Source organism: Lithobates pipiens, unplaced genomic scaffold, assembly GCF_037356315.1.
Source record: "Lithobates pipiens isolate NorthernLeopardFrog02 unplaced genomic scaffold, aLitPip1_a1.2 Scaffold_1, whole genome shotgun sequence".
NCBI lineage: Eukaryota > Metazoa > Chordata > Amphibia > Anura > Ranidae > Lithobates > Lithobates pipiens.
The window spans coordinates 224276230-224295454 of NW_027507685.1; the positions used below are offsets into that span (position 1 = coordinate 224276230).

Below are 19225 nucleotides of genomic sequence, written 5' to 3' on the forward strand. Positions count from 1 at the left end.
TTATTTATTTTTTATTTAGTGACTATATTTATAATTCAACTTTCAAGATATCTTTGGCAATCTTGACTTCACTTATATGTCCCAAAAGAGGACTATCATTTGCACAGGAAAACACTTGACAATGGAGATAATTAAAAATGAAACTCTATCTTTGTTAAAAAAAGAAATCACACACACACACATAAAAGTAAAACCTAAATCAACCCTATTGCAGACATTTATTCAACTTTCTTACAGTTGCTTGCCTATTTTTTTTTTTTAAAACATCTGATATGTCAGATTTCCCCTGCTACTGTTGAAATGTTTTAAAATGAAGGCCAAGTGGGAGGTACTGATTTTAATATAAAGACAAGCTCATTCCATGAAATCCATTCTGAAGATAATACTTGTACCAGCCTTTTAAAGTTTTCAAAAGGGTAATATGTTTTTTCTTAGGAATCTGCGTGAAATTTGTTTCAAAGATATTAGGGAAAGTGGTTCACTTACATGTTTGCATTTGCCTTTTTTCAAGGGTTTTTTTCAAAGGATAGGTTTACTATTTTCATGAAGGCCATGCTTAATCTTCAGCATCCCCTTGCACTTTATTGCCACTCTGCAAGTATCTCTTCTAAGCCCCTGTACACACGGTCGGAGATTCCGACAACCAAATCCGTCGGATTTCGTCCGTCGGATCTTGTCCGAAACTGTTGCATACACACGGTCGGACAAAGTTGTCGAAAAATCCGATCTTTCAGAACATGATGACGTAATTTCGTTACGATGGGACTACGTTCAGGCTAGTAGCCAATAGCTTTGATGTAGGAATTTGATTTGAGCATGCGTGGCACTTTGTCCGATCGAAATTCTCTACACATGATCGGAGTATGTCCTATCGGACCAGTTTGTCGGAAAATATTTCCAGCAAGTTGGAGAATTTGGTCCGATGGATATTCCGACGGAAACAGTCCGATGCATACCACACACAGTCGGATTATCCGACAACACGGTCCGATAGGACACATTCCGACGGATTCTCCGACCGTGTGTACAAGGGCTAAGGTTGAGTTTACAGTTAATTTTTGCAAAGATTTTTAACCTTATAGAGTGGACATAGTTGACTTAACCTTTCAGAGGTATGGCCCATTAGAAGTATATACTGCATGTTGAACTTTTCTAACATGTTATGTGATGCAGAGGTTGTTATATTTCATATGATGTATGTGACACCAGAGATGCAATTTACATTCCAACCTAAGTATACAAATTAAGGTTGAAGTAATTCATATGTTCTACCTTATTGCAGTCCCAAGAAAAGTTGTCCCAACTGCAGCTAGTACTCTCGTCACTCGCCTGGTGAATTTTAAGCCTTCAGATGTGACAAAGGACTCTGTAACATTGACTTGGCTGGTGGAAGGAAATGTGCCCTTCGAGTGGATTGTACTGCAGTATAGAGAGCCCGAGGGAGGTATTCGGGAGCTTCAAATTCCAGGACAAGACACCTTCATCGTTGTTCAGGGACTGCTACCATCTCAGATGTATGAATTCACTGTGTACGGAATAAAGGGAAACAAGAGGAGCGAGTCACTGTCCACTGAGGTCCAGACAGGTACTTCAAATAGGAGACCACCGAATGAATTTATTATGACCAATTCAAAGTAAAATATTATGTTGGGGCCCATAGCAACCAGACAGGTTTTAACTTTCTAACCTTCATTTGGAATAAGAATTAGGAACTCAACCTCTTTTCCTCCATTTCCAAAGTGTGTCCTTGAGTCCTTTGTGGTGCCCTTAAAGAAAACAAAGTTTTAACCACATTTTCTATATGGCCAGTCATTACTGTTTATACTTCCCATTAATTGTCTCTTTTCAGGTACAAATACACTCAGTTCAGGTAAAGTCTATGCCCCGTAATTTTTTTTATGTTTTGAAAGAAGTAAGAAAGCTTTAGAACCCCTGTGAATTTTTTATAGCTATTTGGGTCTCTGGTATTGAGATTCACCCTCTTTATTTATCCTACATACCACTGTCACCAAAACAGAAAATGATGGAGAATCCAAAAATTTAGAACTGTCAAGAGAACAGCAGATGAGGGACAATCTTACAACGGGGACACTTGATCAGATGACAACTGCCTAAGAGTGGAAAAAAACTCTCTTTGTAGATGTGTCCTCTCCCCATTGATTGTCTGCAGGCAGCCTAGTGATTAGAGCTGTTGGGTCTCTCCCATAGCTCTGCTCTCTGCACATGCTGTGTACAATTTAATGATGATATCACAACTACTTTTACAATGTAATATCTGGGTTTCTCAAGGAAATTGGTACACACAAATTGGAGTTACAGTATGTCTATTGTGATTACTGAGGAACATATTTGAATGAAAGTTTCTCTTCCCAAAGGTTAGCTTTAAATTATTTCCAGATAAGGTACAGCCAAGATATAACATGTTGTGTTTATAAGAAGCCCCTATTTCATTTTGATATGGGTTTTAAAATCTGTCTTCTACTTTATTTCTTTTAGGTTATCCTGAAACTGTTGGTCCTCCTGTTGTCACTGACCTATATATCTCTCCTCATGGTCCACATGCCATCCATCTCTCCTGGGAGGCTCTAGAGAGCTCCTTCGAGTCCTTCATTATTCGATACAAAGTCCAAGGTCAGGATGGGCCTCTGAACACTGTGACAGCTGATGGCATGGATAGGAATCTTCTTCTGTCTGGTCTACAACCTGACACTCTCTACACAGTCACATTACATGGTATCCGAGATGGGAATGAGCAAAGCAGTATGCAAAATACAGGAAGGACAGCACCTCTAGGTAAGGATAAACGTTCCCTAACTTACTTCTTCTACAAATATCATTTTGTTATATTATACAGGATTTATGTAGCACCAACAGTTTGTGAGGGCAGAAAGTGCAGGTACAATACAATTCAATGGAGGAGGAATCAGAGGGCCCTACTCATTAAAGCTTACAATCTAAAAGGGAGGCATACAAAAGTAATAACTGTGGGGGATGGGCTGATGGAGAAAGTGGAAATGCTGTTGTTAGGTGGAGGGGGATAGGCTTCTCTGAAAAGAAGGGTTTTCAGGGATCGCCTAAAAGTGGACAGAGGAGATAGCCAGACAGATTGGGGTAGGGAGTTCGATAGGATAGGAGAGGCTTGAGAGAATACTGCATGCGAGCATGGGAGGAGGCAACGTGGGAGCTAGAGACCAGGAGGTCTTGGGAGGAATGAAGAGAACGATTTAGTTGGTATTTTGAGACAAGATTAGTGACATAGCTGGGGGCTAGGCAATTTGTTTTGTAACAAAATAACATTCGGCATCCGAATGTCCGAATAAAAAACAAATGAATTTCAACTAATACAAAAGAAATTATAACAAATTAATTTGACATGATTCCGTAATTCGTTAAAGATCTAATGAAACAAAAGGTCAACTCAAAGTAAATCTTAGCCCTTGTACACACGGTCGGAGATTCCGACGGAATGTGTCCGATCGGACCGTTTTGTTGGATATTCCGACTGTGTGTGGTCTGCATCGGACTGTTTCCGTCGGAGTATCCGACGGACCAAGTTTTCCAACTTGTTGGTAAAATTTTCCGACAAAATGCTCCGATCGGACAACTTTGTCCGACCGTGTGTATGCAACAGTTTCGGACAAAATCCGTCGGACAAAATCCGTCGGACAAAATCCGACGGATTTGGTTGTCGGAATCTCCGACCGTGTGTACAGGGGCTAACAGTCCAATCAACTGATTAATTTTGAGCTGGAAGTTGGATTACTGGCAAAGTGCATTCCTGAGAACTGAGTGAAAAGGGTGTTGTATTGTATTTGAGCAGAGCAGAAGAGATATTGTCATTGTGTGTGTTAATAGATTCAATAAACAAACGACTTTCCAAACTACGAATCATTATCATGAATATATATACTTACATAAATATCGAATTTCAACTAATATGAAAGAAATTATAGCAAATATAACAAATGAATTCAACATGATTCGAGATTCAGTATAACGAATATCAGCACTCTACCAATAATAACGAATTATCCGAAAATGAAGTAACAATGAATATAACAGAACGAAATTGTATTTTACGAATGAAAACGAACCAAAACTAAACAAAATTTCCCATTGTGCACAAGTCTACTGGGGGCCAAGTTGTGTATGGCTTTGTAAGTTATTGTCAGTATTTTGAATTGAATTTGTTGAGTGAGTGGCAGCCAATAGAGGGATTGGCAGAGAGGGGTAGCAGACACTGAATGGTTGGTAGGGTGGATGAGTCTGGCAGCAACATTTATAATGCTGTAGTCGATGCGAGAGAGGAAGTTGAATAATAGGTAAATTGATGATAATTGATTGATTTGTAATGTTTTGCGGAGGATAGTGTTCCTCCTACCAGCCAATCAGTTTATTATCTTTTTGTTTCTCCAAAGCAGCTTTGAAATGAAAATAAACATCTCACTGGTTACTGAAATTAAATACTTTTTATGCTCAGTTAACACTGGAACACACATGTTCGAACACACATGTTCCCATGCAGTCCTTCGTGTTCTGGTTTTGGACTGCCAAATGTACCTGAACACGGAAGAAGTAGTACAAGTACAGATCGCAGCGCACCAAACTGCATAGTACTGTGGCCGGTTTGGTGACTGCAAACGTGTTTTTGTTTGTGAAATGCATTTGGGGTGCCAATTTTAATTTTGATAAAAAAGGAGAGCTCTAGACTTCTGATACAGCTCCTTTTTTTTCTGGTCCCATAGAAAGGTGTTGGTAGCAATGACCAATCAAGACGCCCTAGTAGTGGCTGAGGGGATGTCCAAAAATGTATGATTGTGCAGCTGCAATTCCCTCAGATACAGTTTTCTAAATGTGCTGCACTTCACAAAATTGGGGTGTTTAGTCTTAAAATGATAGTGAATGATATTTATGGAATAATTGTTATTAATCTAATTTAATCACATCAAAGGTTATGAATTATATATAGATTTTACATCTGAACTCAGAGGTATTCAGCCAGGAAATGTTGAATCTTCAATCCACTGCATGCTAAAACATTTACGATATGTTGTAAACCTGCTAATGAGCTGTTGGCTTAGAGAAATGTTGGTTTAATGGATGTAATTACTTAAGCCTGGGAGCTGGAATGTTTTAAAATGGCTATTATAAGAAAATCTGTTCCTCCAGGCTTTTCATAATAGTATTTTGATGGCTTTAATAGTTTGTATAACCCAAACCTGGATAAACATAAAAATAGGCCTTTATTAACAGATTATCAGGTTATCAGTGTTCTGCTAATTAATGTTGTTGCAGCATCTTGAGGCTAAATAGAGCTTTTTTTGAAGTGAAATGTTTACTTAATTTAAAATTGTCTGCTGTAATGGAATCAAGATGTCTGTAGGCCTGGAATATGCCAATGCTTTGCTGACCCTACCAGGCAAAAACTCCAATCTAATGTGTGTCCCAAAATAGACTAATGGCACTGTGTTTTCTTTTTTTTTTTTTTTTGGGGAGTGCCCCAATCTTATTACTGTAACAGTAAAGAGGAGAGCTACGTTATTTTGAAGAGATTTCCCTGCACTTCCTGTTGTGTCTACTCGGACACAGTAGATGTCAAAATAGCCCACAGGGGGTTTAACTGTCTCTAGATAACTATAGCAGGAGAATAAAAACACCAGACACTTGAAGGTTATATCACCTATACATTTATTTATGTGATGCACAAGATTCTCCCTGAGTACTTATGGCACGGGGTGGGAGGGATGGCTGGGGAAGGAAGGGAATGTTGGGATAAGGTTGACTATTTATTTATTAGTTCTGTTATGGCCCTGCTTGGCCTATCCCGGTAAGGCACGTTACCTACCGGTGAATGTATGTCTAACTGTGTATTAAAAATAATAAAAAAATAATTTAAAAAAAACTGTCTCTAGATACACATTTATTATAACATTCTTCAGAAGGGGTCATATTTTTTCCCATCACAGATCTGGAACCCCCGAAAAACCTTAAATTCAGCAATGTGCAGGAGAAATCAGCCACCGTCACTTGGGATCCACCAAATCCTGACACAACCACCTTTAAAGTGTCTTATGAGCCAACTGATGGAGGTAATAATATCTGTTCCTTTCTCATTAAATAGTCCTCACCCCACTGATCTGCAACCATCTCTGGGTTTCGTAGATTTACTTTGAGCTCCTTGTTTTGTAACTTATTCTGCTGCAGGAGAACCAGAAAGTGTCAGTGTGAGTGGAGGCAGCACAACACTGAAAAGACTGACTCCAGGAACGCAGTATGAGGTTACCGTTGTTTCAGTTCGAGGTTTTGAAGAAAGTCCACCGCTAACAGGCTCCTTCACCACAGGTGCTTCTCATATGGCTATGACATGGTCTGCAAAAACTAATCAGATTTTATTTTCAAATTACTGGTAGATTTTTCTAATCTTGAGTTTTGTTTCATAGCTGGAGGTGGCCCCCGCTCTTTGCGTGCTCATGACGTGACAGAAGTGTCAGCTCTTCTGCGTTGGGAAGCACCCACAGGACCTGTGGATCAGTATTTAGTAACCTATCGAGCAGAGAACAGTAAGAGAGATTCATGTTTTAGTTTTGTCAAAATATGTTTGTCGGTTTAGGGTGCAGGTTTAGCATGTGCTGCTGGGGACCAAGAAGTCAGGACCAAAGTATAACTGCTACACCACTTTAATTCCAAATAAAGAGTGGTTAAAGGACTAGTCACCAGTATCACCTGTAGTTTTCCTGCAAATGATCTTGTCTCTATTACTGACTTAACATGCCTGGTTGTGAACTATGCGTGGAGGTGGCCATCTTGGTAGACACAGGGCTTTGCTTCCTTGTCTCAAAACAGTTCAAATAATAATTGGCAATCAGGTAACTGGTGGGTTAAAATTCAAGAAGCAGCAGGAGAGGTGGAGCAAATGCATATCCACAGAATGGATAGAGGTAAAGCAGAGAGATCCTTGCTGTCACGGTACTACTTACAGTGAGCCCACAGGCAAGCAGGTGACACGGGATCCCCCAGGGCATGGAATCTAAGGGCCAGCCGGTGTTCTGCCAGGGACCCCCTCACGAGGGTTTGGGCTTAGCTGCATGCTGACCCCAGTTCACGACCCCCGGGTTCGCCCTGCTCACTAGGGAAGTACCAGAAGACACTGTTAGACAAGGATGGATGGATGAAGCAAAGGAGAGCTGGATAGTGAGCCAAGGTCAGGGCCGGCTGCAGACAACTTAATCAGAACAAGCCGGGTGGGTACACAAGAGATCAGTTCACGAGAGGTCAGGTAAAACAGGTTACACAAAGGGAGCTTAGAAACAAATGCTAAAGCAACCAGTAGCTGGTTTGAAAGGGATTTAAATAGAGAAGCTCATGAGGGGCTGTACAGGAAGTAGCAGGAAGGAATCATATATTAGACAACAGGTGATGGGCGGTGACACCCATAGCTGCAGAGTGCACAGAGCTGAACACCAGCTAGTAGAACAACAGATGCCAGCCGACCTACAGCAGTAAAGGTGAGACACAGATCAGCTCCGCAGCTGATCTGTGACACTTGCCCTGTAGGTCCCTATGTACATTTTACTCTCCAGCAAGGAGAACAGTGGGCAGCACAGTAATGACATCACTGTATCTCAATCCAAATATGATAAGACTAGCATTTAAAAGCAGTGGTGCCCTGGATCTCATACTGCAGATGTACAACTATGAGGGTATAGGGCAGGTGTGCCTAAGTACAGGTAGCACTCTGTTATTTTTTTTTTACCATAAATTCAAGTCAAAAGGTACATTTGTTATTGTACATGTTTGCAGGGTGGTTACGGTGTGGCCCTATCCACTTGAATGGCTCAATTTTGATGGCCAAACTGTCCACTGAACACAACAGGGGGTGTAGTTTTTTTAAGTGGCATGTGTACAACTCTGTTGGGCTGCCTTTGCAGCTTAAAAGGAGTTGTCGGTAAAACCTGGACTTAAAGTGGATGTAAACCTGATTCATGAAATTTGACCCGTGTGTTTCTGCTGTTTCATTGCTCTGTTATCAGTATGATAACTTCTGACAAATCCTCCATCAACCAAGATAAAACCAGCCTGAAATTTGTGTTGTGGGAGGTTGCTATAGATGTATTAGCAGAGAGCTTGTCTTGTCACAGCACAGTTCTGCAAGTCTCTGCCTATGTGGAGGGTGTGTGCCTTTCCTCCAATCAGCTGTCTTGGCTGTATGCCAAGAATCCAGTCCAAGTGCTGAACAGGATGAGAAGATCTCTAACACAATGTGCACTTTCTAAAGAATATATAAATCTGAAGGCAGGAGCTATACATGTAAAACGTATGTATGGAATTTTGTTTCATCCCTGTGTATCATAAGGCTGTTCACTTCACTGGGTATATGTGAGGGTTTACATTCACTTTAAGTGTGAAGATACAGTAATCCTGAAAAGGTCACATGTGACAATAAACGGAAATGTAAGATTATTTCTACCTCTGTGATATATACATTATGTTCCCTGTCTCTCCTTGCCATTGCTAATAGAACACCAGCCTCCTATGATGTGTATTAGATCCATCCTACCCCTTATACAGATGTCCATTGTTTTCTTGTAGTTCCGCTGATCACCGTACCGGTTCCTGGGGACAAACCTGAGCTTCCTCTGTCTGGCTTGCATCCCCGTACAGAATACTTTGTAAGCGTGCGAAGTACACATGGATCCACAACCAGTGCTCCATCAGCCACCTCCTTCACCACTAGTAAGCCAGAATTTACTGTTCTCATACAGTACATTTTGTGTTCCCTAGTTTCTTGTGATCTTTGCATACAATCTAAAAGAACAACTTTCTTCAATTCACTTATGTACGGGATGGGTCTCTTGCAGTGTATGTGTTGCTGTTATACAACCAGGCATTGTGGGCAAGCGTTCTATGTGAAACAATGGCGTTACTTTTGCATCCAATCCAATATGTTAAAGCAGAACTCCAGGCTGAGCAAGTATAGTCTAAATACAAGAGCTATGTGTATTTTTACTTGAACCCTGGTCTCCTTTTGTATTTCTTCTAGATCTGTGGTGTCATTCAAAATAAAACAATTCCTTCTCTTTTCAGGACTTTCCTGTAATAAAGACCAATCACTGCTGCTCTCTCTCCTTGTGCAGGGTGACTGGTCTTGTATCCTCCCCCTCCTATAGTTTTCTGCAGGCAGCCTGTAGTGGGAACACTTCCTGGGCCCCTCCCACATCTCTGCTCTCTGCATAGACCATGTACATCACAATGATGATGTAACATAAACTTTAACATGGAAATATCTGCATTTTTAAAAGGCATTTTTTGTGCATGAAGGATTATATTTAAATTAACATAATCTCGATTGCCATTCAGCTTTAAGGTAAATGCAAAGGGCTGCAAAAAAACTAGCAGGTGACAAAAGCAATTTATAACCTGAGCAGGGTAAGCTGTATGTGTCACATAGCTAGAGAGACAAGTGATTCTCAGACAGACCTTGGAGTCCTACCCAGTGGCGTAGTGTGGAATGTCAGCACCCGGGGGAAGGCAAGCAATTTGCGCCCCCTAACCTGTGGACTTTTAGCACTCCAAGTCCCTTCCAACAATACAATTACACACTACATTGACCACTATAGTACACTACACTGACCACCATACAACACTACACTGACCACCATACTACATTACACTGACCACTATACTACACTACACTGACCACCATACTACACTACACTGACCACCATACTACACTACACTGACCACCATACTACACTACACTGACCACCATACTACACTACACTGACCACCATACAACACTACACTGACCACTATACTACATTACACTGACCACTATACTTCACTACACTGACCACTATACTACACTACACTGACCACCATACTACACTACACTGACCACCATACAACACTACACTGACCACTATACTACATTACACTGACCACTATACTACACTACACTGACCACCATACAACACTACACTGACCACCATACAACACTACACTGATCACTATATACAATACATTGACCACTATACTACACTAACCTGCCTACAGGCTCTCTCCCCCCCCCCCCCTCCCAGGGCCAGTACCACAACTCTCAGGAGGGAGTCTCACTCACCTTGTCCTGGCCTGCATCGGTCCGGCGATATGAGGAGGAGGAGAAGACAGCTGTGGCTCACATTTTTGCTTCTCTAGCAGCCATGTTCAGTGCCCAGCTGGCGCACTGTGATTGGGCGTATGGGGGTCATGTGCGGAGGCGGGAATTAAGGAGCGATTGCAGATAAGCCAGCCCTACGCCTCACATGATCCCCATACGCTCAATCACAGGGCGCCGAACACTGAACATGGCGGCCGGAGCGCGGGGGACACAGGAACCTAAAATTAGGAGGAGGCAACCAATAGTGACACATACTGGTGCCCCATTAAATGTCATGCCCGGGGCCACAGCACCCCCTGCACCACCATGCTACGCCACTGGTCCTACCCCTCAAGGTCTAGCAGTAAACTATAAGTACATTGTACTTGTACAAATACAAACTGTATATATTTTTTTTAAAGCTAAATTCAAGGCAAACATCCAAATACACAGATTTAATTACATTTACGGGGGAGCTGTTTTGCTTGCCAAATAATTTGTATTTTTGTCTATCCTGCCTTGAGATTTACACTGCCCTATTGCACAGCACAGCCAGGTGGATAATACCACTTACAGTTACAGAATATCCATGGTGTCCTCCCTCCACCCCCCCAACCTGCTGACTGGCAAAGGAAACAGAAACAGCAGACTGATGAGCTCATTCCCTTGCTCACTCTGTTGTCTCCTCCTATCAGCATGTTTGTTCATTTTCAATATATTTGTATGCATCACACCCTGATTGGCTTCCCGTCCTGCCCCTCCCTGATAAAAAATTTTTAAGTACCGGCAGCTAGAGAGGTTAGTGAGGGCCTTTTTTTTTTAAAAAAAAAGCTCTTTCACTGCCTGTTAGGCATATGCAAATACCTTAATGTCTATAGTCTGGGCACAGATGCACTTTAAGCCAGAGATTTTGTCGAACCCATCTGCATTCAGGCCTAATGACCCGTACACACGATAGGATTTTCCGACAACAAAACCATGGATTTTTTTTTCCAAAGGATGTTGACTCAAACTTGTCTTGCATACACACGGTCACACAAATGTTGTCGGAAATTCCGAACATCAAGAACGCGGTGACGTACAACATGTACAAAGAGCCGAGAAAAATGAAATTCAATAGCCAGTGCGGCTCTTCTACTTGATTCCGAGCATGCGCGGACTTTAGTGCAACGGACTTGTGTACACACGCTCTGAATTTCCGACAAGTTTTGTTGTCGGAAAATTTGAGAACCTGCTCTCAAAGGTTCTATGGAGCATACACATGACTTTCCAACAACAAGCTTACATCCAACATTTGTTATCGGAAAATCCTATTGTGTGTACAGGGCATTACTGTGCAATGAAATCCCTTCCAGGATAGACTTCCTATTGTATAGTTTTATTAAACAACAAGTGCAATGCTGTTCCCTCATTGCTGTGTGGTCTCATATTTCTCACTGGGACTGAGCATAACATGAAAGGGGGACACTAAGCAATTCATGTTCATGGGTGGACAGTCAGGTCCATATATATTTGGACACAGGCACAATTTCCATACTTTTGGCTCCGTGTGCCACCAGAATAAAATTAAAAGGAAACACTCTGAAACAATTTGAAGTGCAGACTTTCAGTTTTAATTCAAGGGGTTGAACATGAATATCAAGTACAAATTTTAGGAACTGCAACCATTTTTATACACAGTCCCCCCATTTTCAGGGGCTCAAATGTAATTGGACAAATGAAAATAATCATAAATAAAATGTTCATTTTTTATATTTTGTTGAGAATCCTTTACTAGTAATGCCTGCCTGAAGTCTGTAACCCATGGACATTACCAAAGACTGGGCTTCCTCCTATCTGATGCTTTGCCAGGCTCTACCTGCAGCTGTCTTCAGTTGATCTTTGTGGCTCTTTCTGCCTTTAGTTTTGCCGTCAGCAAGTGAAATGCATGCTCAGTTGGGTTGAGATCAGGTGATTGACTAGGCCATTGCAGAATATTCCACTTCTTTACCTTCAAAAGCTCCTGGGTTGCTTTTGCAGTGTGTTTTTGTCATTGTCCATCTGTCTTGTGAAGCGCCATCCAATCAACTTTGCTGTATTTGGCTTAATCTGGGCTGACAGTATATCTCTAAACACTGCAGAATTTATCCAGCTGCTTCTGTCTTCTGTCACATCATCAATAAACACCAATGACCCAGTGACACTGGAAGCCATGCATGCCCATGCGATCACACTGCAAGCTCCTCTATGTAACCACAGATGACATGGTATGCTTAATGCCGCGTACACACGGTCAAAGTGTTTTACGTACTTAGTCCGTTGAAACACATTTCAGCGGACAATCCGCTCGTGTGTGGGCTTCAGCTGACTTTTTCAGCGTGCAGTCCGGAGTACTAAGAATTTCGGTTTTTCCAAAAATCTTTCCGTCGTACTTTGGTTTCAGCGGACAATACGGTCGTCAGTAGGCTAGTCCGACGGACTAAGAATGGCGCATGCCCAGAAAGGATTTACAGGGCTTTGCTGTGTCTTGGACTTCCTATTTCTAGTCCCGTCGTACGTGCTGTACGTCATCGCGCAAGCTTTCGTTGGACTGTTTGTGTATCCGTGTGTGGTCAAGTCCGTTCAGTGGAAAGTACGCCGGATTGTCCGTCGGATTGTATGATGGACTAAGTACGTCAAACAGTTCGACCGTGTGTACGCGGCATTAGCTGTTCCAAGCCTTCTGCATTTCCAGAACTAGTCTGTTGTTTTTTAGATGTTTTTTGGCAAAGTCCAATCTGACTTTTCTATTCTTCAGGCTGTTGAATGGTTTGCACCTTGCGGTGAACCCTCTGTATTTGCTCTCGTTCTTCTCTTGATTGTAGACTTTGACAATGATACACCGACCTCCTGGAGAGTGTCCTACACTTGTCTGGATGTTGTGAATGGATTTTTCTTTACCATAGAGAGGATCCTGCGATCATCCACCACTGTTGTCTTCCGTGGACATCCAGGCCTTTTTATGTTGCTAAGCTCACCAGTGCGTTCTTCTTTCCTTAGACTGTACCAAAGTGTTGATCTGGCCACTCCTAATGTTGCTGCTGTCTCTTTAATGGATTTCACTTTTGAAGCCTTACAATGGCCTGTTTCACTTGCATGGACAGCTCCTTTGAATGCATGATGTAGGTTCACAACAATAGATTCCAAATGCAAATACCACACTTAGAATGAACTCCAGACCTTTTACCTGCTTAATTGATGAAGAAATAATGAAGGAGTAGCTCACACCTGGCCATGAAACAGCTTTTGATTCAATTGTCCAATTCATTTTGGTCCCTTGAAAAAGGGGGGTCCCGTCAGCGGCTGCATGCAGGGTGAATATCTAAACTGTACAGGTTGAGGAGATATTCAATTTATCTACAGGTAAGACTTATTATAGGCTTACCTGTAGGTAAAAATCACCAAGCAGGGTATACAACTGCTTTAAGAGCTGTAATTCCTAAACCCTTCCTCCGATTTGGATGTACATACCCTCACATTAGGCCTGAGAGTGTGCACGTTCAGCCCATATCCATTATATAACTATAGTTTCAATATGTTTTGGTAAATATCTATTAGATTGTAAGCTCTTCTGAGCAGGGCCCTCTTAATCCTCTTGTATTTTATTGTATTGTAACTGTATTGTCTCCTTTTTATATTGTAAAGCGCTGCGTAAATTGCTGGCGCTATATAAATCATGAATAATAATAATAATACCTGAAAAAACTAAAATTGTGCCTGTGTCCTAATATATATGGACCTAACTGTATCTGGGGAGAATGAAACTATAAATTATTATAAGAATTATTAAAGAATGTTCCAATTGTCTCGTTGTTCAGGTGCTGACACCCCCCGGGACCTCACAGCCACTCAGATCACAGCCCGAACTGCCATGCTGACCTGGAAAGCACCAGACGTTGTACCTGATTCCTATCTGCTCACTTACCAAACACCACAAGGTGAAATCAAGGTAAGATGAACTTTTGACCTAATCAGAGGAGTCATTAGAAGGTTGGCCTAGAATAGAGTTGACAATGCAGAACTTAAGGGAAAGTGTCATGGTTTTTGGTTCAATATTTCCCGACTAAAGATCTCAGCAGTCTCCAAGCCAAATTCATCCAAGATGCTAAATTTTTCGCCCTACAGCACTACTACTTTCAGTTCGTAGGGGACTTTTACATCCATAGGGTCGGCACAGCTATGGGGGAAAGTTTTGCCCCCAGTTATCCAAACCTTTTCATGGGGTATTGGGAGGACTTGTTCATCTGGGCCAACAACCTTTATCCAGAACACATTGTCATGTATACTTTTCGGATATCTGGCATGGTAAAAAGGACCAGCTATATCAATGCATCCACTATTGTGACACCAACTCTTTTGAGATACATTTTACATCAGTGATTGACAAAAACATTCTTACATTCTTGGAGGTGGAAGAAAAATTTACCTTTCTAAGGGAATTACCTCTCCTCGTATCAGCTGTCTCTGGATTAAGATGGGTGTCGGCTCTATTTGCAGCAGTAACGTGAAAACAAAAAAGTAAGCTGGACAGCCTTACTCCAAGAAATTCACCTATTATTTTATAAAAAAGAGAGGTCCAAAACATCCACGTACCCATGTACCAACAGGTGCTTAGTCATAGCTTCATGGAGGTGGACCTCTTTCATGACGCTTCGGGTATATTTGCTCTAATATTCATTTCAATCCCATGGCAGGCAATTCATACCTACACAATAACAGCTGCCATCATCTGGCCTGGATACACAACATTCCAGTTAGCCATTGAAACGGGACTATTACAATGTCTGGATGTTCACAAGTTTGGGTGATATTCCAGTTCCAGATCATCTGCTTGGTTGGATAGATAGTCTTTTCTTCTTTTTGGGAATCATTATAAATAGGGGCTATTAAGATCGCACAAAGTCCACATATTTATATAGTGACACTGCTTATTCATATTTTTGGGTTTGGGATGTTGATGATTCCTGTGTCCCAGTTGTCTGGTCATCATCAAGCTTATTGTCAGTATTGAGTCACATCATGTGTCATTGAGTGGCCTGGATCCTGAGGAAGAATAATGGTAGTCAAACGCATTGATCCATGATGCTATCCATGACATTAGTTCTACTGTATTACTGTATGACTTCATGATACATGTTATCACATCTATAAAGGAAAATGGCATTTATATACCTGTAAATTGTTTCTTTTAAAATGATTTTAGAATTTGTAATGAAGTACCATGTTGTTATATCCCAAAGAGGCACATTTAAAATCCCTCTACTGTAAGTTCTTTTCCCACCCCAGATGATGGGGGTTTGGTGGAAAGACCAATTTGATTCTTTGCTTGCAACACTTTTACCCCTTTATTGTGTACTCTAGGTTGTTTCAGGTCTTTTATGATCACATTAAAACCCCCCCTCTCACAAAAGCATCACCAAACCTTTGATATAGATAACCTATGCATCCATAATGTGGATGGATGGGGCTGGAGAATAGCTTTAGGTTTGTGTCCCAGTTACAATTCTCTATTGCCACTTACTGGCCTGAGTATACAATCTCAGGTCCCAGTGCAGTGCACATCTGCAAAGTAAGTGTTATGCTGACTTCATAAGTCTGGGAATATATACAGAGTAAGCTTTTAAATAAATTCACAATATCCATGACGTTAGTGGTGGCCCCTTACCCTTCTGCACCTGTTGTGTGTGGGTTTATTAACAGATGTTGCTGAGAAATCATTCATCACAAAATTGTTGTTGCAAGTTAAGGCAGGGATACTGTGGCATTTTATCATGAATATTATAGGGTCTTGCCCGACCGCCGGTTGCAGTGTCAAAAGCAAAAGACATTATTAGCCAAAAAGTGAAGTGGGAACTTTGCTCAGTACCCGTGTGTGTATTGGATGGGAGATGATATTTTTATTGAGTTGGGAAACATTTCCATCCTTGTTACCTACATGTTTGAGATGCTCTGGGTGATGCTTTATCACACATTTTTCTCTCTCTTTTAGGAAATCCGTGTTCTGTCCAATCTCACCTTCTTCTTGTTGAGCCAGCTTGACTCATCCACACAGTACAAGGTGCAGCTTCACGCCCTTCGGCATGGCTCCACTTCCGCTCCCATTTCCACCTCCTTTACTACAGGTGAGTGATAACAGCTTCAGTAATCATCTTTCTCAGTCTTGAGTCAATCTGTGTTTCTTAGTATATGGGTTTCAATAGACAGGTCTGTGAAAGTGATATGCCCAAAGTCAAGCTTTGCTTGTGATGACTGGATGAGGATTTGGTCATGTAGAGCTTCCATTGGAGCCCTATCATGCACTGAAAACAATTTTTACACAAATATATGTTCCAGCATCTTGCAATATCTTTGTGTAAGTGACCACCAATTATTAAAGAAAATTAAATGATTATTCCAAAAGTGTGAATCTCTAATACTGTTGATGGGGTGGACATTGAGGATGGGTAGCTATTTCTCTGATCATTGTTCGTTCTTGACAAAACATCTGTCTATGACCAGCAGAAAAGAACGCCAGCTTCACATTGGCCATAATGAGTGAATAGTCGCTACATCCTGTAGATTTCTCTTGTCCTATGATGTCACTGCAGCTGTAATCTCAGCTTTTTTTCGCTTTTTATTCTTTGGCTTTAAAATGTGGGCGAATCTTTAATTCTCTATACTAAAATAGGGACTTGAAGAGGTTCTGTAAGAAATAATGATGAATTAACTGGTTTGAACATTCGCTAAATGATTCTTTCCAGATTGCGCATTGCATTTAAAAAAAAAAAAACACAAACAAACTATGAATTACAGTTGCTTGGATTCCTCAATTGCATATCATTCAGATTTGTATGTAAATATTTGGAAGTAAAGTAACAAAAATGGGTAAGTCAGCAATTCTCCTGATTTCACTAATACTAACAAGCACAGACTGTCTCTATAAAAATAATAAAACCTTTCCACCAATAAAGTTCTCCTACAGTTCTGGAGGCTGATCTAGCAATTTCAATAGGTTTATTGCACTGGGGTTTCATATTTGGTGAGATCTCAAACTTTTTCTAATTGGGCCTCAAATCCCAAGTCCATCTTTCTCTATCCATTCTTTCCATTTTTTTTATAAACGATTCTTTATTTGAGAAGAGCAAAATGAGACAATATGAAAACATAAGAAAGGTTTACAAATTAGCAGATGTAAGTATACACTCTAAATACTTGAAATATAGCAGAGGAAAAACAAATGGAAAATAAACATCAGTAGTAGCAACTGGGGAGGCATGCAGAACACTATATGACATCCAGGTATGTAACCGTATCTAAAGGCCTTGAGGTAAGAGATAGATGTAATTAGGAACGACCAGGCTACAGATCCTCTATCCTCTCTATTATCTTCTCACTTAGTCCCCAGCCTGCTCTGTCCTCCCCATCTCCTGGCCGTTCTATCTTCAGTTCACTCTGTCCTTTCCATTTTCTGGCCCATTCCATCATCAGTTCTCCCTGTCCTCACCATCTTCTCCACACTACATCACTGGCCCTCCCTATCCACTCAATCTTTTGCTGACATCATTCTTGGCCCTCTCTGTCTTCTCCATTTACCCCCCACTCCATCCTCTGCCCATACCTTCTTCTCAGTCCATCACTGTCCCCCTCTGCCTACTCCATGCTGGGTCCACTCAATCTTTGACCCTCTCTGTTCTGTTTATATTTCACCCACTCTATCATTGGCCCTCTATATCCACTCCTTCATTGGCTCTCTATTTTTCCATTTACCTCCCAACTTATCATTGGCCTTGTCTGTTGTCTTCTTCTTCCACCCAATCCATCCTCTGCCCACACAATCAATGGCCTTCTTTATCTTTTGCCCACTGCATAATGGTCCCCCTCTTTCTAGTCCATCTTACGCCAACTCCATTGTTGACCCTTTTGCCCTATTCATCTACTGCCCACTCTATAATTGGCCCTTTCTATCTGCTATATTTTCCACCCACTCCGTCACTGAACCCCTTTTTCCTCTCCAACTTCGGCTGAATCCATCATCGGCCTTCTCGATCCTTTCCATCACTCTATCATTGGCCTTCTGTGTCCTCTTAACCTTCTACAGTCTCAATTATCATGTCTCTCTGTCAGATCCATGCTATCTGTTTATGTATTATAGCTGGCTCTATATCAAACATTTCTTTTTTGAGTAAATTTTCTTTTTCTTTTTGCCAAAACTCAACTCTGTTTGCCGTGGCTGGACCCCAGAGACACATTCTTTTTTTTTTATAATTTGCTTTTAATTTGAATGTTTATATGATGAGAAAGAAACTGATAAATATTTATTTTATAAGCAAAGGACCTCTGAAAAATAACAGCAATAAAACATTTTGTGTAGGGAGATTGTTTTGAATAAGACATCATGTTATAAAGCTACGAATGACACTAATAACACAGGACATCTGTGCTTTTTTAATACATACTGGGGTCATGCAATAACCAAATGCGATAACTACATTATAGATACCACAACATATTTATAAAATATTTTTAGGTTTTCCTTCAAAGATGTCTCTTGAAAAAGATGTAAGGCGTCTCTTGACAGCAGTTTGCTGGTACAATTAAAAGTGTTCTTTTTTATCTGTCAGAGTGTCAGAATATTAAAACATGTGCTGGAAGAACACATAGCCCCTGTACACGCGGTCAGAGATTTCCACAACCAAATCCGTCGGACTTTGCCAGTCGGATTTTGTCCATCGGATCTTGTCCAAAACTGTTGCATACACACGGTCGGACAAAGTTGGCGAAAAATCCGATCTTTCAGAACGTGATGACGTAATTTTGTTACGATGGGACTACATTGAGGCTAGTAGCCAATAGCTTTGATGTAGGAATTTGATCTGAGCATGCGTGGCACTTGGTCTGATCAAAATTCTCTACACATGATCGGAGTATGTCCGATCAGCCCAGTTGGTCGGGAAATATTTCCAACATGTTGGAAAATTGGGTCCGACGGATATTCCGACGGAATCAGTCCGATGCATACCACACACAGTCGGATTATCCGACAACACGGTCCGATAGAACACATTCCGACGGATTCTCCGACCGTGTGTACAA

At 41.2% G+C, this 19225-nt stretch overlaps 1 protein-coding gene across 2 annotated transcripts in view; it reads left to right on the plus strand.

Moving 5' to 3' along the window:
- The window catches only part of TNXB (tenascin XB), a 200665-nt gene that overhangs the window by 145351 nt on the left and 36089 nt on the right, over positions 1-19225 (plus strand). For both annotated transcript variants that reach the window (XM_077483631.1, XM_077483640.1), the window contains 8 exons: positions 1283-1585; positions 2497-2793; positions 5967-6089; positions 6205-6342; positions 6441-6560; positions 8590-8733; positions 13972-14102; positions 16143-16275. In XM_077483631.1, coding sequence (XP_077339757.1) covers positions 1283-1585; positions 2497-2793; positions 5967-6089; positions 6205-6342; positions 6441-6560; positions 8590-8733; positions 13972-14102; positions 16143-16275 — 1389 coding nt within the window. The remainder of the gene's footprint in view (positions 1-1282; positions 1586-2496; positions 2794-5966; positions 6090-6204; positions 6343-6440; positions 6561-8589; positions 8734-13971; positions 14103-16142; positions 16276-19225) is intronic.